General features: G+C 26.0%; 1 protein-coding gene across 3 annotated transcripts in view; it reads left to right on the top strand.

Moving 5' to 3' along the window:
• The window catches only part of LOC136084866 (uncharacterized), a 169,500-nt gene that overhangs the window by 131,365 nt on the left and 13,940 nt on the right, over positions 1 to 24,195 (top strand). For all 3 annotated transcript variants that reach the window (XM_065806056.1, XM_065806057.1, XM_065806058.1), the window contains 4 exons: positions 4,888 to 5,376; positions 5,585 to 6,073; positions 12,991 to 13,065; positions 20,821 to 20,950. In XM_065806056.1, coding sequence (XP_065662128.1) covers positions 4,888 to 5,376; positions 5,585 to 6,073; positions 12,991 to 13,065; positions 20,821 to 20,950 — 1,183 coding nt within the window. The remainder of the gene's footprint in view (positions 1 to 4,887; positions 5,377 to 5,584; positions 6,074 to 12,990; positions 13,066 to 20,820; positions 20,951 to 24,195) is intronic.

Raw genomic sequence — 24,195 nt, 5'->3', positions numbered from 1 at the left:
TTATTTAAAAAAAGACAAGCTTTTTTTACTGCTATTATTAATATTTTATGTAGTTAAATATTGCCATAAATGTCAAGATACTCTTCAAATAAAATAAACATTTTGTGCTCAATATCATAGCTATGTTTTTTTTATTGGAAAATGTAGTTAAATATTGCCATAAATATCATAGACATGTTTTTTTTTATTGGAAAATGTTTAAATTGATTCTCTAATTCCTTATTCTTGAGTATGTGACTGCCATTTTCTTCAATTTTTTTCTGTGTGATTCATTCAGTTCTGGCATTGCAAACCTCTTCATTGTTTTGTGTACAGTCTCAGAGGTTTGTTCACTGAAAACACACAAGGATATTTGTTTTCTTTCAATAAAAGAAGCAAGATGGGCTTGTATTTTGTGGAATTGCCAGCCCAGGGTGAAAGAGTAACTCGTATGATTCTTAAGATAGTTTTCTAAGTTGCACATTTGGGTTACAATATCTTGGATGTGTTTGCCAAAATTTGGTGATTGCTCCATTCCAAAACAGCCTTTATTGACTTAAAGAAAAGATTTAATAATAATTAAAGGTTGCTTTTTTTTTGTATATGTTTTACCTTTAATTATTTGCTACTTGTTCTAAACTTAATCTAAATGTTTCAATGCAGGGTATAATGTGAGGAGGACACATATCTCTAAGTTCATCTGAACAAGTCATGACTTTGTGACAGTTAAGACCATCATACCCTACTCCATTATATCCATATCTGATAACTGTTTTATTCAACAAATAGTTTTTAGTAAACTCATCAGCCATTAGCACATCTGTAACTTGAGTCACTATATGCTCAAATAAATGCATTTAAGGAGGTGGTACTATGTCAATTACCATAGTCTCTGGATTTTATTGTTGCAAACATCAACCAGCAACTTTTTTGTAAATACGCATGTTCTTGCACTGTTCGCTGTCTTCAACATGCTTTGTGTACCAATCTTTAAGGCATTGAAACGTTCTTAACTGGCCAGTGATTTCTTTTTTAGTCCTTAACAATAGCAACAAGCAAGCTTTATGCCATGCTCCTAACAATAAAAAATCAATAATTTTTTGAATGAGTTATATTTAAATATAAAATGCCTAAACATAAAATAATTATTTTGGTTTCTAATAAAATAACTTACTGAAACACCCAACATACTGTTAATTAACTTAAGATTTGCTGCCACATAAAATTTCAGTTCATTTAACTTTGTCATCTCAATTATTCTTCCTAAGTTGTACTTTCTCTCTTGAACGCCATGTGCAATGACCAAAATTTATTCTTTATTGACACCAGTGAGCTTACTGTTTTTATAATCTTAAAACTGGGATTTTTAAAGTCCCTTGACCATCATCAATTCCCACCCGAATGGTGCATAGGGATAAATGCAGATCTCAAAATAAAAATAAAATCAAGATGAAAAACAGAAAAGCACTAAATAAAGGACTTACATGAGTAGAAATCATGACAAAAAGAAACACAAAGCTAAAGAATGAGAAAATCTTGACTGCGGCAAAAAGGTGTATGTTCATCTGTAGAATCAAATCACTCATTATTTGCAAATGTGCAAGTCAAAGGAAAGTATTTGAAAGAATTGATATGCTCTCTTCGTAAAAGTCCTTTTCAGAAGAAGGAAATGTTGTTTTGTTTACTCAATGAAACTTAACCATTACTCAATTTGAAAACCAACAATCAATCTGAGAGAGAAAGACTTCGTGATTACTAAAAGTTTTTATAGTGACGATGATACTAGTCAACTTTCCACCAAGAAGACAGATTATACTTCTATAGCGATAGCAAACAAAAAGGTGTGTGTTCAAATCTGGCGCATGTTTTATATGCTAAAAGGAGCTTTTAAAGAGTTTAAGCTAAACCATGCAGATATTAAAATAAGTCTGCCAAATTTTTGTCAGGTAAGACCAGTTTACGTTTAATGTATATCATCACTTCCTTATAATGTATGTGTTACATGAAAATATATGTTATTCGCTTGAATTACTTTCGTGGGGTTTGTATTTTTTTACAATTAAAACTGGAAACTTAATGATTCAGAAAATTATTTGTGAAAACCAACAAAACAGTGTTTCAATGCTGTTTGCAAGGAATGTACCGTTTATGCTCTTTTTGATAAATTATTACTTCAGCTTGAACATTTTGAGTTAGGCATTTCATGGAATCAGTAGCAGAAACCTCAAGCAAAAACTTATATTAAAAAGTTAACAAAGGTTGGGCAGTTGCAGTTTTGTTATCACATATTAAAATAATGCGTACAAAGTTTATTATTCATAGTAATGTCAAAAGCAGTCAATCATCTGAATTTAAATTTTATATAGAATCAGTGATTCAAAAAAACTCAAATAAGGCTGTTTTTCAAGTTGACTGAGCTGAAAAATATTCTTGTTTTTACGATATGCAAGCAGCTCATTTTGGTCAAAATCACAATTCTATTTTTACATGTGCAGTTTGGCATAGTCAATTTAAATCTTTTGCGCTATTTTTTTGATTCAGGTGACCGTACAAAATTATCTGTATTTCCTAACATAAATAAAATTATCGAGCTTCTATCAGACAGTATTACAGAAGTTCATGTTTTCAGTGACAACGCAACATCTTACTTCAAAAATTAGTATATTTTAGCATCGATAGAAATTTTAGACAAATAGCATACATTTAAAATACACTAATATATTTTTGCTGCAATGCATGAAAAAGGACTTGCAGATGGAATTGGATCCACTGTAAAATGTGTTGCCAGAAAAAATGTTTCAACAGAAAAATTTTATAATTTCTTGTGCAAGCGATTTGGCAATCGATACAAACAATTTAAAAGGTACTGTTATAAAACTGAATAAAAAAGAAAAGCCAGAAATAAACTGCTCTCCTGGTTTAAGTATCTTTTTTAAGAAAACAAAAAAATTTGATAAACAAATTGTGTAAATGCCATTACTTTCAGGTTTTAGATGAAAGCGTTGTTGATGAACAAATTTTGCCAAAAAATGCATGCTAAAAAAGGAATTAAAAATTTACATTTAGTGTTTAGTCTTTTTAGAAGTGAACAGGTATCTTAAAAATGACCTTTATAATTTGTAGAAACGATTTTTATTATTTCTAAATAAAAGCTATAAGTATAGTATGAAATTTGTTTTATGTTTTGTTCTAAATTATAATCGAAATTTGCATGTTGCATAGCTGATAGTTGAGTAGCTGACTTCCTGGTTTTTGAAAAAAAAATGTTGTTTTGATTTGTTATTATTATTATATTTAAAAGGCTTTATAAATAAGACATGGACAAAATAATTAAAAAGAAAAAAAAATTTATAGAAAGTATAAATGATAATTTAGGATAAAATTAATTCAAAATTTAGATTAAAGGAAAAAAAAAAGAAATTATTATTATATTAAGTCAGTTAAGTTTAAAGAAACTTGTTTCACATGCTGCAAAGCTGACTAAAAAACTCTACATATATATATATATATATATAACAATTATGATGTTTATAATAACATATATATTATATATAAAACATAAATGATATATATATAAAACATGAATGGTATATATATAAAACATATATGATATATATATATATATATATATATATATATATATATATATACATATATATATATATATATATATATATACATATATATATATATATATATTTATATATATATATATATATATAACATATATATATATATATATAATATATATATGAATATGTATATATACATAAACATTTATGTATATAATTTTTTGTTTTATATATATATATAGTTAAGCCACTCATTCATTGTTGTAATATTGCATATCTTTTTCTTTTCTACAAATTTTATCATTATTGCTCAAACAAGCTATTGTTTTTAATTCCATTTACCAAATTTTTTTTTTGCCTTATTCATCATTGAGCAAAGATGCATCATTTTACTAATTCCGCCTCTTTATGCTCTAAAAACTTTTATTCATCTAGTTTTTTTCCTCTCACATAAACGCTTTGGAACTCTCTCCCTTCTTCACGTTTTCTCAAAAAATACAACCAACAACCTTTTGAGTCTTCTGTCAGCCTTGCTCTTCAACAATGTTCTTTATTTTTATAACTTCTTACTTTATAGTGTTTACTCTCAACCTTGTTAGGATTTTATTAGTTTAAAAAATTGAAAGCTTTTTTTAATTACCTTCCTAGTTTATTTTTTAAAGTTTATAAACTTTGATTTTCTAATTTAATATAATCCACCTTTCAAAATTGAAACCACTCTTAAGTTTCACACATAGGGGGCAATACAAAATTTAATTTGCTATACTATTGCATTTTGGTTTTCTATTAATTATTTCTAACCAAAATATTTCAAAAAAATCAATTTCAATATTAGATCTTTAAAAATAATTATTCTATTATACTCCTCTTTCAGTTGTTGATTCAAAGTTGAACCATCAAGATAAGTTTAGTTTAAATGTTGATTGGTTATTAAAGCTTAAAAAAAATATTTTTTATTATAAATTTAGCTTGATCTAACTGTTGGTATTTAATGAAGAATTTTTAATTGCATTTGTGTTTTTTATTTTATTTTTTTGATGGAATATCTGTCTTTTATAAAAGTTACACCAAAATATTCACATCTCAAGTCATATAAATCATCTTAAGTCATATAAAGCTTTATTATATTTTGTAAAAAGTGTTGAAAGAAAGTTATATGTAACCTTGTTACAATGAAACTAGTATTCTTTTTATATTTTACTTTTGATTGTTATATATTGCTAGTTTTTACAAAAAAGTTTTATAAAAACATATTTCTTATAAAAGCATAATTTTTTGCAAAAAAATTATGTTTTTAAAATGTGTGAGTATATATTTAAAAATATTCCTTTTTTAGATTTTCTAAATTATCGAAAAGAATTCACTCTAGCGAAAGGTTTATATCTTGGAAATCTCAATGTTATGATGAAAGAGTACACCTTATCTTTTAATCTAAAACCTAAAAGTTATTCTAAAGGATTAAAAAATGTTCTTAGTTTTACTTTGGATAACAATATTGGAAAATATGGTGATCGAAGTTCAAGTGTTTGGTTTCATGAAGATGGTTCTGGAAAGCTTGTTATTTTTGTTGTGGTAAATAATACTGGTAATTACACTATTGAAACAGTTCCACTTATTTTAAATAAATGGTCTTTTGTTAAAATAAGTCAAATTTTATCAAATGGTAAATATTGGTTAAATGTTGATTTAAATGGAGTCAATATACATAGAGTAGAAAATTATAATGTAACAAACTTTAAAAATGTAAAAGTGTATGCTTCTGATCCTTTGTGTGATTCTCAAAATGGTTCTATTGCTGACTTTTTGATTATAAATGGAAAAGTTGGTGAGAGTATTTTTTTTATTCACAATATTTAATTGTTGATAATGTAATATTTATAGTTAAATTGTTAAAAATATAAACAATTGCATTAAAATTATAAAGTAAAATAGTTTCATAGTCTTTTTTTTTGTTTTTGTTTTTGTTTTTTTTTTCAAGGGGAAAATGGTTAGTTATTAGTTAGGGCATTATTTTTTTTTTTTTCGAAATTTAGAGTACATTGTTGATAATACCCATGCTCCATTAGTGAAAGGAAAGGTTGTTGCTGAAATACCGAGGCTTAATAAAGAATATTTAATTTCATTTGATGTTTATCCTAATAAGTTTGTTCCTTACTATCATAGTGTTATTCATTTTACTATTGGTTCTGATAATGCTAACTATGGTGATAGAACTCCTGGAATATGGTTTCATGAAAATGGTAATGGGACACTGCTTGTTGCTGCACCAATAAATGGTTACAAAAATTACATTTTCAACACAAATCCATTCAAACTGAATTTGTGGACTAACATTGAAGTTAGTCAATTTTTAAAGAGCACATATTATTTATACACAATTAGAATAAATGGAGATGTTGTTTTTTGTGTTATCAATGATCAAGCGCAAAATTTTGAAAATGTGAAAGTATATGCTTCAGATCCATGGTATGAAGTTCAAGATGGATTTATTAAAAACTTCTTTATATTCAATGGAGATTCAAGTAAGTTTTTATTTAATTTATTTAATGAAATATGCTTTGAAATTTTAAAATAATGATACATGATTGTATTTTCTTCCAAAAATCATTGTGACTGTTTTAAATTGGAACTTTTTTTGCACAAATGTTTATAGAAAGAAAATGATTTTTCCAGAAATTAAATATATTAATTTGTTTTAAATTAAAAAATATATTTTTTTCTTATTTATTTGTTGATGGTGTCTTTTTTTTTTTTTTACCTTTATTATAATTTACTATTTTTTTATTTTTATGATACAAAATTTTCAATAGAACTTTAATTTTCATTAAACCCATAAGGTATATAAAACTATTACATAAATATAAACAAAAACTAACTAAAAATAAATCATTATTAAATTAAACTTTATCTACTAAACCATTTCTGCCCCAAAACAATTTAAAATCAAATATAAACTATAACTTCAACAAAGCGTAACAAGACAATATGTTACCACAAAAACATTGAAAATTTTATTTTTCAATGTTTTTGTGGTAACAAACGAAACTCTGACTTGTTGAGATATCAATTTGTCCCAATTTTTCTGCTTCAGGTGTGCCAAGAATTAACCAATTTAACTATCTCTTGAAATGCTGGTTTATAATTTTTTATTTTTTTTTATTTTTTATTATTTATTTGTAGTTTATATTGGTCAATACAAATACAAATTTTCAGGATTTTTGCAGTATTTGTTTAAGAGTTATTAAGTTTAAAGTAAATGACCTTATAATTTGGCACATTTTTCAAATAGTAATACATACTATTGCTTCAATTTACTATTAAGTTACTCAGAAAGGATAATTGGTGTTATATACCATTAGAAAGCAAATTGATTAATTAACTTAAAAATCAAAAATGTTTTTTAATTACTAATTATTTAAAAAACTTTTTAGGAGATTATTGAGTTGTTGTCAAAAAAAATAAAATTGACCTTATATATTTGAAAGCCACTGTAATATAAGGAAAAGAAAGTAAAATGAAAAATGATCATCGTCGCACTGATATGATTAACTTGTTCGTTCATATATGAATTTTGCAACTCAATATGGAAACTTTCCTTAATTTTGAGGTTCATTTAAGTAACAGCTTCATCTAGAATTGAAAAGCATTTATTACTAAATTTAAAGAAGTTTTTTTTATTGGAATGAATGTGTTTAATTATATTGGAGTTGTTATCTCTTCTTTAGTGTTCAAATAATTGAGTTTTAAAATAACAAGATGTCTTGCCATTGTAATAGTAGTTGCATTCTGCCCACATAAATTTGTAAACTACAAAAGATTTAAATTCAATGTGAAAGTGATCTTTATTACAATTTAAATGAGATGTTTTAAGTGATGTGAAAACAAAAAGTGGTTGACAGTGTCTTTTGATAATGGAGTTTAACTTTTGTTTAGTAATATCTAAAATTTTGTCTATGTAAGGAAATTTAAATTAACAAATGGTTTCTTTTTGTCTATGAGGTAATATTTTAATAGAATAATTTATCATATAAGATGCATAAATTTTATAAAAAAGTCAGGTTCTTTACATAGTTGGTTTTAATGTTTTAAAGAGGTTAAAAATATTAGAAGAAAAACCAGATTTTGTGTTTTTAGTCATAAAAGACCTGTTTGTGTTTTTAATCATAAAAGACCTGCCTTATATGCAACAGGTCTTTTATGACTTTTTAGTCATAAAAGACCTGTTGCATATAAGGCAGGTCTCATTAAATGAGACCTGCCTTATATGCAAAAAAGTAAAAAAAATTGTATAAAGCCCAGAGTAAATGTTATGAAAAATTGTTGTTAAAATGGAGTTATTAGTTTTGGATATACTAACATCTAAAAAGGAAAGTTTGGATTTTCCCATTGTAAAAAAAGTCTTTTTGTGTCTGGTATTAATGTAATCGAAATTGTATGAATTTCAAAAGGAAATGTTGCAAAAATGTCGTCAGCAAATCTTGTATAAAAATTTGGTTTGACTCCGTGATACAAATTTAATCACTTTTCTTCAAAATTAACCTTAAAAAGATTTGTGAGACCCAGTGAAAGTGGTGAACCCGTTGCCAGTCCATTGATTTATTCATAAAATTGTCCTTTGAACAGAAAGTGTTTGAGAAGCGGCATAGTGAAATAGTTTTGTAATATCTGCTTTATTAATTTTTAAATTAGGGTTACTGTTAAGAATGAAATTTACTGCTATATTTATGGTTTTGTTTAATGGGATGCCGGTAAATAAATTAGACACATTGTATTATATAAAATATTGTAACATTAGCACTGTTAATATTATTAAGAATTGAAAATAAACCTTTTATGCGGAACTCAGAAGGTATAAAAAAGATTCAAAAATCAAAAAAGGTAAATATTATATGTATTAATGATGAGACTATATATAGAGTGGCAAAAAACCCAATATGAACAAACAAGTTAATCATGCCAGAGTGTCGCTGGCAGTCTAAATCATCAATAATCTTCTTTTTCTTTTTTTTTTATATTGATTGCTTTTCTATTGTTTAACTGGAAACTCTTTAAATTTTAGTTGCTGTTTTAATTGGTTTTTCAAACTGATTATGACTAATATATAGTGGAAACATGTATTTTTAAAAATGAAAATGTTTGTCTTATTTTTTTAAATAAATGATTATTTTGTGCTCAAGAAAGATTTTGGTAATATACTAAATCAATATTTAGTTTAAATAATTTACAATCCTTAAAAGTGAAATAAAGTTAATGAAAGTAGTTATAAAAGTATTCCTAATTTTTTCTAAATGATTTTAAATGATCCTACTTTTATTTTTTTAGTTGTTTTTGCAAGCATTTTAGTTTTGCAGTAAAGTTGTCAGAAATGTCAATTTTACCCTAATATTTGATAGTTATGCAAGTGTTTTCTAAGAAAATACATGATATACAGCATTAATTCAGCAAGAAATCAGAATGTGAATCCACATTGAATTAAGGGGAGAAGGGTGGGGCAAATTATGTTTTTTTTTTATTTGGTGGTTTGTTATTTTAAATCATTTTAAGATTGAAATTTACATGTTGACATATTACAATAAAATTATTGTTTAAAACATTTTGTAAAATCTTGATGAATTAATGTTTAGCTTGCGTTTGACAACTCTATATTAAAATTTTTTCAATATAAAAAGAAAACTTTGAACACTTAAGTACTTTAGCTTAAGTTGAGTTGATCATAATTTCATACTTCTTTCAGAAATTATTTGCAGTAGAAAAACCATAAAGTTACACAAAAAATACTTTAATTAGCAATCTACAGATATCTAATGCAGCCCTTAAAGCAGATATTGGTATATTAATTGAAATATAGTAATCAACCAGTTAAGAGGTACTAGAATGAACATAGTAAACTAATCTTTTCAGTTTTTAAGGATGTCTTTTGATGGGCTTATGTCTCATTTTGAGTTGTTAACCATTAACTCCACGACATAAGTGTCTTACATTGAACAAAATTTAATTAAAATAAATATATTTTTATTGTTAATACCTAATTTTAAAACAAAAATAAGCATAGCTCAATTTAAGAAGCTGCTAAAAAAATAAATGAATATAAAATTTTTTAATGTAAACCTACAAATCTTTTTTTTTCCACTATTTCAGAATAAAATCTAAAAACATATAATGATAAAGTAAATAGTATTTAAAAAAGGTAATTCAGTGGCTTAGACTTTCATCTGCTTCAGAGGTTGAGCACTAAATTAGTTTACTATGTCATTCTTTCTATTTCAACAATTTTGTCACTTTTACATTAGTTGCCATACATTCCTTTTAATTCATAAACTTTTTAAATTTCAATTGGTTGATATAATGAAAGAGTAGGCTAACTTTTGTACTTTTGAACTTGAATTTTACCGAAATTATCTAACCAAGTTTTTTGAAAAGAAGTTCTCTAAAATATCTATCCAAACATTCATAAATAAAATACTTTATACCATTGCCAATTAAATGAAACTTATACTTACATACATTTTGGTAAGTGTAACTAATATTTCTAATATTTCTGATCTGAGCTGAAGTTTATTGCCTGTTCTGTTTTGCAGTATGTAAGCTTAATTGTAAGCTGAATTAAAGCTTACCTCAAAACCTACATGCGATTAGCTATTTAGAAAATTAATATTGTAAAACTATTCAAGAAAAAAATAGTTAATTTAATATGCACAATAACAAAATATCGTATTAGGAATCCCTGCAGACCATTTAAAAAAGAAAAATATGAGACAAGAAGAATTATAGTTAAATATTATTTAAATTATAAAAGGACACTGCCTTATTTTATGTAACTAATAAATTATGTCATAGATTTGTATACTGGTAGTCTGATTTTAATTTGACACCACAAAACTTTATTAAAATTTCTTGACACTTTTAGCCTCCAATGTATTTTTTTTGTTCTATTTTTATGGCGATTTTACAATTTTTTTATGGATCTTATTTTTAAAACCCAACTGTACATTGAAACTTTTATTTAAAATGTTCTGTTTGTCAAATAACGATAATGATAACTCTCATACTTTTACTTTAAAATATACAGGATAAGATTACTATTGTCAATATTACTCCATATAGAAAGTAGTATTGACAGTATTTTGTCTTATATTTTACAGTTAAACCCGGACAACAAAATTGATTTTTTATCTATAATTTATATAATTAAATTCTTAATTAATTTATGGTACTAATGTTATTTGTAAACATGTAAAAATACATACCAAGTTTAGTTTTCACTGGAATAAAAATTATTCTTCAAAGATGTCTATTTTTTAAAGATATCAATCTCAGTTACTTATTCTTATCCTTTATTTAAAATTTTAGTTCTAATTAGAAAAACCCTGATTTTAACTCTATATAACACAATTTTTGTCCTATAATATATATTTCTGAAAAATATAATATATATTGTCCTATAATGTTATTTTTCAATTGCTCTGGTTATAATTTGACTGTTAAAAACATTGCTACATTGACTACAAACTCTTTTTTATGACCACAGCACAAAAAAATTTGTTTTTATTGAGACAGAAAAAATATTTTTTTGTTCATTTGATCTACAATTGCATATTTAAAAACAGTAATGAATCAATCTGAGAAATCTTTTCAGAAATAAGTAGAAAATATACTGTAAATATCACTTTCACAAAGTAGTTCCAAAATATAGTCCCCCTTCATATTTTTGTTATGCTGTCATTGATAGCAATATTCAAAGTCAAATTCATCTTGATGAAAGTGTGTCTTGCTTCAATTTATTAAGGCGAGTGTTAAGAACATTGACTTTGAGTGACATTCTGTAATTAGACTTTAGCACCATTCTTTATGTAAATTTAAACCAGCTCCACATAGTTTTTACCCTTTTGATTACCCAGGAAGTCATTACAACTTTATCCAGTTCTATTCTTAGCATCAGACTGTTTAGCAAAATGGCCTTAAATGTACTTAAAAGATGAAAATTAGTTACCAAGAGCAGCAAGCAGTTAATTTGATGTGCAGAGGTGGCATTAATTTGATGTGCAGAGGTGGCATTAATTTGATGTGCAGAGGTGGCATTAATTTGATGTGCAGAGGTGGCATTAATTTGATGTGCAGAGGTGGCATTAATTTGATGTGCAGAGGTGGCATTAATTTGATGTGCAGAGGTGGCATTAATTTGATGTGCAGAGGTGGCATTAATTTGATGTGCAGAGGTGGCATTAATTTGATGTGCAGAGGTGGCATTAATTTGATGTGCAGAGGTGGCATTAATTTGATGTGCAGAGGTGGCATTAATTTGATGTGCAGAGGTGGCATTAATTTGATGTGCAGAGGTGGCATTAATTTGATGTGCAGAGGTGGCATTAATTTGATGTGCAGAGGTGGCATTAATTTGATGTGCAGAGGTGGCATTAATTTGATGTGCAGAGGTGGCATTAATTTGATGTGCAGAGGTGGCATTAATTTGATGTGCAGAGGTGGCATTAATTTGATGTGCAGAGGTGGCATTAATTTGATGTGCAGAGGTGGCATTAATTTGATGTGCAGAGGTGGCATTAATTTGATGTGCACAGGTGGCATTAATTTGATGTGCAGAGGTGGCATTAATTTGATGTGCAGAGGTGGCATTAATTTGATGTGCAGAGGTGGCATTAATTTGATGTGCAGAGGTGGCATTAATTTGATGTGCAGAGGTGGCATTAATTTGATGTGCAGAGGTGGCATTAATTTGATGTGCAGAGGTGGCATTAATTTGATGTGCAGAGGTGGCATTAATTTGATGTGCAGAGGTGGCATTAATTTGATGTGCACAGGTGGCATTAATTTGATGTGCAGAGGTGGCATTAATTTGATGTGCAGAGGTGGCATTAATTTGATGTGCAGATTTTTGCATTTTCTGAGGTTTGATTAGATGTTATTACAATTGGTCAATATTGTTCACAAAAATATTTGCTATAAGGTTTATGCTTGAGTCAGGTGTGAAGCTCCTTTTCAAAAGCATTTCTCAAATCTGCAATGTTTGTAAATTGCTGACAATGTTTGTAAATTGCTTTTTATTAGCAGCTTCAGTTAAAATTTTGTGGGATTCTAGCGATTTCATAGTGCAGTCTTTTCTTTTTACAAAGCTGAGCTGAGCTTTGCTGATTTAACTGTCAGTATATGATTAGTGATTATTTTATGTATTAAATTCTCAAGAGTTTTTCTCAATATTGTTGTTTTCGTGGCTGTTTGATAGGTATTTCAGTTCATCTTGCATCCCTTTTTGAATAAAATTACTTGTTAAAATTTTGATATATATATATGTTAGAAAAAACTTTTGATTAACAAATCAAATATATATAATCTATGAATTTTAGGTTCATGGAGTTGGACTATTTAGCACAAATTGGTAACATTATTTTAGTTTATACTTTAAAATTTCATTTTGGATTTTTAGATAGCAGCTTGCAACCTGTTATTACACCCTCACAACCTGTTATTACAAGCTCACAATCTGTTATTGTCTCATCAGGTATTAAAAAAAGGTTTTATGCTATGTTTTATGTTTTAATTAAAGTTAATGTTTTTTTAAATATGATTTGTTTCTTACGTATTATACATTTAGAATGTGATTATTAAGAAATTATTTTCAATGTTGTTGAGCATTATCCATTAAAAACTTTTATATAGAAGAAATTATTTTCAGCTTAACATTTTTAAAATTTTAATTTTATATAATTAGGATTGTAAAAATGTTTGTCTATTGAAATCATAAAATCTAATTGAAAAATAATAAATGATAATAAATAATAAAAAACAAATTATAAATATATGTTGATGTTGTTAAGTTTTTTTCAAGTATATAACTATTTAGAAGTGAGTATAGTAAAAAATGAGTTGTAAAGTTTAGTGGGATTTTAAAGGGACATAAGAGAATATCTTTTTTTTTTATGTGTTTATCTTTACTAGTTATTTTTACTCTCTCTATCTTAACATCATCTCTCCTCTCTCTATCTTAACATCAGTTTATAATAGTAATAATAATAATCATGATGATGATGATAATGATGATGATGATGATGATGATGACGATGACGATGACGATGATGATGATGATGATGATGATGATGATGATGATGATGATGATGATGATGATGATGATGATGATGATGATGATGATGATGATGATGATGATGATGATGATGATGATGATGATGATGATGATTGTGCAATTTAATAAAAATAATATTTTCTGATTAAGTTATACAAGCAAGTGTTGAACAGCAAATAGATCATCAATATGTTGGATTTTGTCACTCCAAAGGTTTATACAGTCATTCATCTTTTAATTTTAGATTGTTAATTAAAAACCAGAATTAGACTCAAAATTTGAAAACATTTGAAGCTAATGGTGGATGATTTTGAAGCAATTTTTTACCAATTGGTTGTTCTGAAAAAAAGTATATTTGAAAATGCCATGATAATAAAAGTTCTTTCTGTTGCTCTTAAAGCTTGTGAATCAAAGCCATGTTCCTCAAGCCATGTTTAAGTCTATTATAAGCTACATCACCTCTAATACATTATCAGAATCAACTTTCAATGTCAAAAACTCTATTAAATTTACATAATGTCTCCAGTTTTCTGATCATGGCCTTGTCATGTACTGCTTAAGAACCAAAACCAAAAATTTTTGTGAGATGTTGGGTTTGGATCAACAACATAGATTACATCTATACAATTTTAATAGTTAGCAGTAGGCAGCAATTTCTGTCTATTTTAATTAAAAAACATTCTTTTTTGTGATTGTATAGGTTGTTTCACACCGAGTAGAAAGTCTAAAAATCAGCTACTGTGCTAAAAGCCAAGTTAAATCTATAAATTGAAAAAAAAAACTTTTGTCTTTTAGTGATTTGCACTTAACACTTCTTTTTGAACTGAGTTTTGTATACTTTTATATATGTGATGCTGAAAAGTCAGTATAAATAACTTTTGCTTTTTCAGTTAAATACAAGCATCACTTTAATACCCATAATTTATTTGAAATAATGAAATAGTTTGAAAAAAAATTAATTATTAGCTGATGTGTTAAAAACAAGCAATCTGAAATGTTCAATATATGTTAAAGATTCTTGTTTTTCTTTGGTTTTTTCTCACAAAGCACTCGTATTTTTTTTATTGTTATATAATACTTTTTTGATTTTTTACTTTCAAATTAAAATATGTCTTATCAAGATCAAATTAATCCATTTTTGTGACCTGATTTTTGATCTTATAAGAATTGCATATCTTTTATAATCATCTTTTTGGCATTTGTGTTTTTCTTAAATCATCTTTTTTATATTCTGCATTGATCCTTGATTGAGAAAAATATAGTAATGAAGCACTTTAGTGGGCAAATTTTCTTGTATACTACCTGTGAGCCGTGCTTCAGAAACAATTTTTTGTAGTGTGGATATTTAAAAATTTATTTCTGGAGGCACATCTTCCATATTTTAATTCATTCCAACTTTAGATAGAACCTAAACAAAAAGCAAAATTTAATTTCTTAATTATGTAAAATTTTATATGCATAATGTAACATTTTTGTTTAACAGATTAATAAATACATTTGTATGCATATTAAAATTACAATTGATCAGCTAAACTTCAGTCCGCATAGATCTTTTCTTAACTCTATTCATTTTTATTTTATTATATTTTATTTATTAAAAACTTCCATTAAACTCCCAAAACTTTCTTTTATTTTTTATGTAATTTAGCTTGTACAACAATATGTTGCAGTGTCACATTACATCTGACCTCCTAACACTTTACTTAAATAAAGCTTAGCTTTAAAACCTTAGCATTAAAGATAATGGATTATTACTTTATAGAATAAAAAATGAGAATGACATTGCATTTATTATTTGTAGTTGCTTTGGGAGAGTTGCTTTCTACTACAACATATGGTTGCACCCACCCCAATCAACAAAGAATTTTGGCAGCCATTTTGAAGCATCTAGTAGTTGGTGCATCACTACCCATGACTATTACAGATAGTTAATATTTTTGGCAATACAATAATGTTCTTGATCCTCAGTGCTCAACTATTAGCCATTCTGTTGTAAAAACTTTTTTAAAGAAAACTTACATGGATGCAAATGGAAAACTTATCTGAAAATTTATGTCAGGCTGCCAGCATTTTCCTAATACTTGATATTTGGTCAGGAAGAAATATAAGGGGTTAACTTGGTGTAACAGTGCATTACATGCATGACTATCACTGTCACACACGACTGTTGGCATGCAATAACAACATAGCAGAACATTTTGAATCTATTTGTAAAACATATAAAATACTTGACAAAGTTGTGTATGTTGTGACAGACAAAGCCTCAAACATGCATAAAGCTTTCACTACAAGTTTACCCAAAGGTGGTAAACTTGTAGTGAAAAATATTACCAATTCTTAAAAGTGTTTTCCACAACCTGTGGAAAGCACTTTTAAGAATTGGTAATATTTGCCCATGTAATACATGTGCAAAGATTACCAATTGCCCATGTAATACAAGTGCAAAGATTACCAATTCTTAAAAGTGCTGCCAAGTATACTTTTGGTGTACTTGCAAGCAGTGCTTCTGTTAAAAGAGTATTCAGTTAGGGTGGCCTGATTATGAGCTCTGAGCGTACAAGCTTAAATTCTGACACTGTCAGTGTTTTTAAAATGTAACAGGTAAACAATTATATAAGATTTTTTATGAAAATCAGTACTAGTAATCTTTATTTAAAATTAATGAAGGAATGATAATTTTAGTAAATAGCCTAAATAACTTGAAAAGCATTATTTATGGTATTGTGTATTATGACTCCTTAACTGCTATATTACAGTAGGTTTATTTTCCTTTTACAGCTTTGAAGTATTACTTTAATACAATAAAGTATAAACTTATAATTATTCTCATGTCTATGCTGTTGTTTATAATTGCAACTTGACTGCTTGAATGTAGCTACCAGAGCCATGGCTAGGCTCCCCATGCCCCTTAATGTGGGAGGCATTTTTAAGAATTTTCTGGTTGGGGCCTCCGAACTCCTAGCCACAGCACTGACAGCAACCACGCACACTGGAATCTTTATTCGTAATATGACTTGACTTGTGACTTGACTTGACATTTCACTGAATGACTCAAGACTTGACTTGAGACTTGCTCAAAAGTGATTTGAAAACAGCTCTGATTTTAATTTATTTTAACGATATACAATAATTTTTAAGAAAAAAACAATGCTAATAAAGTATATTAAGTTGTGACAGAAAATGCGTTCAATATAAAGAAAGCTATGAATGTTTTGTTTAAGGATGTAAAAAATCTTTTGGGTAATAAGACTGATCCATAATTGTAGAAAAATCCAGTCAAAGATAGTATAAATCTAAATGGATCTCTATACATATAGTGGAAAAATACAGTCAAAGATGATATAAATTTAATTGGATCTCTATATATAGCTGCAAAGTGAATAGATTGCATTGTTCTCTGCAATTTGTGATGGAATAAAATCTCTAACAAATTTTAAGTTTACTCTTTCAGGAAGCTCTAAACTTCAAAATCTATTGCATCAAAGTTCTTTATTACTTAGTGTCTGTGAATTTAGAATGGGAAAAAGACTTTGTGTTCTATCTAAAAATGAAACTCATTGTTCTCTCACTATCTAAAACTTTAGAGCAAACATTAAGAAAAAGCAGTTTTTTTTCATTAATGATTAAAACTCTGTTGCTAGGACTACATAGCTGTTTTCATAATATTTTTTTTTCTTAAAATCCAGGTAAAATTGCATCATATTCAAATATTCGTCATCTTAACTTTGATGATATTTTATTTATGATGGCTAGTGCAATAGACCTGATGCATCATTGGCTTTAAGATCATCTTGGCACAGTAGAGCAAAAAGAAGAAGTTAGAAGCAAAATAAACATTGAGTTGTTTTAATGCATGTTTTTTTTTTTTTAATTTAAACTTAAATGGGTGATTTTATTGATTTAGAAAGTATAATGCAGTACATAGCAAATAGTAATAACAAACACAAGAAAAATCAATTCGATGTTATTCCAATAATAAAAATTATAAAGCAGGAAATCTTGAATAAAAAAAATTCAGTTTTTAAACAAATTATATTCAAGTTTATCTTACACAGAAAAACTTGGCATTGTTCTTGAGCAAAGGTTTGCTCAATAACAATGTTAAAACACTCTTGGACATATACTGAAAATATTATTACACTTCAGATTCAAGAGCCTCATTTTCAAAATTCCATTTTGCAATTTATAGAAAAACTATGTTTTACAGTCACAGAGTAGCATTGTTAACCCCATTTAGTAATTGATAAACAATCTTATATAAATAAGTTCAGCAGAGTTTTTTTGTTAAAAAAAAACTGTACACAATAAAACGGTATTTAAGAATGTCTCTACAATGTCATCTCCTGCTGAGCATATCTTTCCATGGTGTGGATTATGCACCCTTATAGAGTTTGTGATATATATATATATATATATATATATATATATATATATATATATATATATATATATATACAAACAATAAATATATATATATATATATGTGTGTATGTATATATACATATATATATATGTACATATATATATATATATATATATATATATATATATATATATATATATATATATATATATATATATATATATATATATATATATATATATATATATATATATATATATATATATATATATATATATATATATACATATATGTATATAATGTATATATATATATCTAACTACATATATATATATATATATATATATATATATATATATATATATATATATATATATATATATATATATATATATAAATTAGTAATAACACTTATCTAATTTTTAGTAGTCTTCAACAGCATGTTTCTCCATCAGTAGGTTCATCAGGAAGAATGTCTAAACATCAAAAAGTTCAAATTATAGAAAAATTATTTTACAGGAAGTTGGAAATTGTTATAACTAATTATGTAATAGCTATAGTATTTTGCGACCAGGAAGTTGCATCAATTACATTAGATAATTAAAAAATCATGAAAAGAATTCTTTAGAATTAATTTTAGGACTGGTCATTTGTTTTTATAATTTTTTAAAAGAAACTTATTTTCATGTCTGCATTTAGAAATTAATTCAGATTTTTTATTTAGTAAATTTTCTTGATCTAAATGAGTAATAATTTCAAATTTTTCTTGTAAACATAGTATACATTTTTTGGAAATGTTACTATAGGCAGGCGCAGTTTTTAGAATAGACCAGTTTAATTTTTCCGTTTGCCCTCGGTTAAGCCAATATATTGTTTATCAGGGATAGTTTGTGAGGAAACAATGCATTTGTAAATAATATATTTTGTAAAGCATTTGCTATTCATAGGGCAGTCAATTTTTTGCTTGCAATTACAATTTTCAGTATTTTTTCCTTTGAGAAATTCATTTTTATTAATCAATGCAAAATTATGGCCTTTTATAATTCTTTCAATATTTTTTGTACAGCTATAGCTTACCTTAATAGTGTTTCTGCTAAAAATTTTGTGCAATTTATTAGAGGGAGAGAAATGTTTGTCAACTAATTTTAAAAACGCTTTTCCAATATTTGTTGAAACATTTTTGCTGTACGGAGGGTTGAACCAAATTATATTTCTATTTTGCTTTTTTGCAGTTTTTGTTTCAAATTTTAGCTCGAAATTTTTAAATCCGTTTTTTTAAGGGCCTCTTCATACACACGTTTGAAAGAGTTAAAAATATTTTCATTAGAAGAATTTCAATTTAGTCTATTGTTAATTGAAATAGGAATTTGTTTTAAGATTTGGGGGAGATGATTTGAATTTATATTATTATACGATAATTCATCATTGGGTCTTTTATAAGACCTATAAAAATTTTCCGAGAGGTTAAATTTGACATCAAGAAAGTTTACAATTTTTGAATTAATGTTAATTTCAATTTGGAAATTTTTATAATACTTTTTCTGATTTTGTCAAGATGAGGCCCTGATTTTTTTTGCATTATTATTAAACCATCATCGCGATACAAGCCTAATTGATTAAAATGAACAATTTTAGCTAGAGTATTTAAAATATATAACCCTAAAAATTCGCAAATTTCTGCTCTGTCGTATCTTCCCAATCTTACATCAAAGCATTTGGGTGTGGTTTTTTCCTTCCATGTCTCGTTATTAAAATAGAGTAAAGTTTTTCTGCAATATTTAATTAGACGAATAGTGTCGTCTGTAATTTCAGTGTGGATTTTTCCGAATTCTATTGTTTTATTTAAAATTTCGGCTGTAATTGAGGGGTAAAATTCGTTAATATCAAATTATATAAATGTGAATTCATTTTTATTACTAATTTTAGAAAACCAATTTATAACATCAGTGGTATTTTTCCACTGTTGCAAATTTAATTTTTTTCAAATAATATTATTTATTTCGTCTAATTTAATTTTACTAACATGCCCTAGTTCACTTTTTGAAGTAACTAGTAGCCTACAAGGGAGTTTATTTTGAAAATTTAGTAGTTGGAAATATATATATATATATACATTTTTTTTTTTTTTTTTTTTTTTGTTATTCACCTCCTCAAAGCCAAGAAGGCCACTACAGATGAGGAGTCTACTTAATAGTGGTTATAACCCTCTCTCAACTCTATAACTCCGAAACACAAACCTCGACAAACAAGGCCGCTGCGTGGAGAAACAAGTTGAGCGCGATACTACCAGGGATGTGGTAGGGATCCAACTCGGAACCTCTCGCTTATGAAGCGAGCGCTTTACCACAACACCACTACCGCATATATATGTATATATATATATATATATGTATATATATAAATATATATAAATATATATATATATATATGTATATATATATATATATATATATATATATATATGTATATATACATATATATATATATAAATATATATATATATATATATATATACATATATATATATATATATATATATATATATATACATATTTATATATATATATATATATATATATATTATATATATATATATATATATATATATATATATATATATATATATATATATATATATATATATATATATATATATATATAGTGCAAAATTAAATAATAACATTATTTACTACAATAATGTTATTATTTACCAACTTGCTTTACTCTGTATTAAACACTTTATACTGGTATTTCTCAACATTTTTATATTATATTATGAAAAATAAATTAATTGGTATTTTTCTTTTATTTAGCAAAATCCTCTATTGTGGTTGTAGCAATATTAGTTCCTGTTTTAATTGGTTTTATTTTGTTTTCAATTGTTTTTATGTTAAAAATTCATGGAAAAAGAGTAAAATCTTTTCAATCCATGTGGAAAAAGGAGTAAGAATTGAAATAATTATATTAAATAATAAAAAATGTTATTAGCTGAAACCAATTTGTTAATTATATATTGAGTATTCATTTTTTAAATTTTATTTTCTCATTTAGAATCTTTTGTAACAAATACAATTGTAAACAAAAAATAATAATATACATAAATTGGGTTTCTGAATTTTTTATAAGTTTATAAAAATCTTTATAAAACAGACATAACAATTAAAAAAAACATAAAATAAAATAACAGTTTATTACAAAAAAAGAAAGAAAAAAAAATACATGGTTGGTGGTATAAAACGTCCAATAACAGATATTATTACTAGACAAACTTAACGCACCATGCAATTAATCTCTATGATATACTTTTGATAAATAAAAAAAAAGATTTATTAAACCTTCTCTTATAATGGCATCTCTTACAATGGCATACCTAGAAATAAAAACTAAAGAAGTTTTAATTTCTTTTAAATTAATTCATATGTAGTAAGATTACAGTAAATATTTTTAAAAGTATCATCTTGCATAAATAAATTATCAGACAAATGGCAAATCTTCTAAACTATACAAAAATGATATCAATAATCTAACAAAGTTTGGTTTTTTAATGCTAATTTTTTACATTATTTTATGAGGATTTTTTAGTAAATTTCCAAAATCTTTTGGTTTACTGATAATTTTTTGCACAGAATAGCAACAACACTGTTTTATCAAATTGAAACTTGGTAATATAAACTTGTTACTGATAATCTTTTTTATTAAACATTTAACAAATCAATTAGCCTGTAATTGTTTTTGCTGATTAATTTAGGGAGTTAACAGATTTACTAAATATATATCCTTCTTGATTTATTATTTCTGGTTTAAAAAATTTCATCAGTTAGCAAAATAATCTAGAGCATTTGTCAAATTTTTTTTTATGTTTGGTGTCAATTTTGTCATCTGTATACTTGGTAGTCCATATACTTGGATATACTTGGTAGTCCATAGTCATTATGTGGTTTGCAAATAGACTTTGTTCTGAGTGTGGAAATAACAAAATGAATATGTCTTTGAAAAAATTTTGATGAATTTTAATATGTTATATTATATGATGCAGTAATATATTAATTGAGTAATATATAAATGTGAGCATATGCTTGTTTTGTATTTAACTAGTATAGAATAAGGTATCATTAAAACATTTCAATTTTGAAATGTATCAATTTTTCTAATGTGTGCATGTATATGTATGCATGTACACACACACACACACACACACACACATATATATATATATATATATATATATATATATATATATATATATATATATTTAAACAACTTTAAAAAGTATTCTACACAATAGAGTGCTCAATGTTCTTATAAGAACAGAGCAATTATATATTAGTAGAAAATCACTTAACTAAATTTTTCCATTTGACACTGTGTTTCATCAACAAAGATTCATCAGAAATGAATGATCAAATTAATAAAACTTCAATTTATACCAAAAATTAAATTACAGGAAGTTGCAAATGTCTTAACTACTGTAAATTTTCACACATTTGTGGAATTTACGGACACTATTATAAAAAGAATTCTTTAGAAATGATTACTTATGCTATTTTTTTACAATGTTTTTTTAAAAAAGGGTAGTTAATGTAAATATTATTTGAACTCATTTATTTTTATAGTTTTTTAGGAGAAACTTATTTTCGTGCCTACATTTAGAAATAATTCCGATCTTTTGTTTAATAAGCATTCTTGATTTGCATGTGTAATTATTTCAAATTTTTCTTGTAGGCATAGTATGCATTTTTTGGAAATATTGTTATATGTAGGCGCTGTTTTAAGGATAGACCAATTCAGTATAAAATCATCAATATTTTTTTCTTTTAATTCCCATATATATTTTGACAGCATGGTGTCTTTTGAATACTTTTTATTCTTGAAAGATTGCTTGTGATTGGCAAAACGTTTTTTCCATTCACCCTCTGTTATGCCAATATATTGTTTATCAGGTACACTCTTAGAGGAAACAACACATTTATATACCACATTTTTTGATAAATAACTTCCACTCATTGGACAATTGATTTTTTGTTTACAATTACAATTTTCTGTAGTTTTTTCATTTAGGATTTCTTTTTTGTTTAACAAAGCCTTATTGTGACCTTTTATAATTCTTTCCATATTTTTTGTGCAACTGTAGCTAACTTTAATTGTATTTCGATTAAAAATTTTATGTAATTTATTAGATCGCGGGAAATGCTTATCGACCAATTTTAAAAACACTTTTCCTATGTTAGTAGAAACATTTTTGCTATATGGGGGGTTGAACCAAATTACATTTCTAGTTCTATTTCGTTTTTTTGTATTCTTTTTTTCAGGGTCAAATTTTAGTTCAAAATTTTCAAAACCACTTTTTTTTAGGGCATCTTCAAATATTCGTTTAGAGGAATTGAATACATTTTCATTTGAGGAGTTTTGGTTTAGTCTGTTATTAATTGAAATCGGGATTTGTTTTAGAACTTGGGGTGGATGGTTAGAGTTAATGTTAATATATCATAGTTCATCGTTTGGTTTTTTGAAAGGCTTATATGAATTTTCAGAGAGGTTAAATGTGACATCAAGAAAATTCACAATTTTTAAATTTATGTTTATTTCGATTTGAAAGCCAATATTTTTAAAAATATTTATAATATCTTTTCTAATTTTGTCGAGCTGTGGACCAGATTTTCTACGCATTACTATTAAACCATCGTCGCGATAAAGGCCTAAATCTTTTATATTGATTATTTTACTTAACAAATCTAAAATGTCCAAATAAAACAAATATAAAATGTATAGCATAAGTAATCATTTCTAAAGAATTCTTTTTATAATAGTGTCCGTAAATTCCACAAATGTGTGAAAATTTACAGTAGTTAAGACATTTGCAACTTCCTGTAATTTAATTTTTGGTATAAATTGAAGTTTTATTAATTTGATCATTTATTTCTGATGAATCTTTGTTGATGAAACACAGTGTCAAATGGAAAAATTTAGTTAAGTGATTTTCTACTAATATATATATATATATATATATATATTAATCAATATATATATATATATATATATATATATATATATTGATTAATAAGATAATTGTAAAAATTTATATTAGAAAAATTTGTAGTTTTTGGTAAGAAAAAGTGCTATACAAATAATAATTGTTTTTCAATAATATGAGAAATTATAAACAACATCTAATCAACAAGCATTTGTAT

This window comes from Hydra vulgaris, chromosome 09 (assembly GCF_038396675.1).
Source record: "Hydra vulgaris chromosome 09, alternate assembly HydraT2T_AEP".
Lineage (NCBI taxonomy): Eukaryota > Metazoa > Cnidaria > Hydrozoa > Anthoathecata > Hydridae > Hydra > Hydra vulgaris.
The sequence above is the reverse complement of the archived record's forward strand: the minus strand, read 5'-3'. Positions and strand labels throughout refer to the sequence as shown.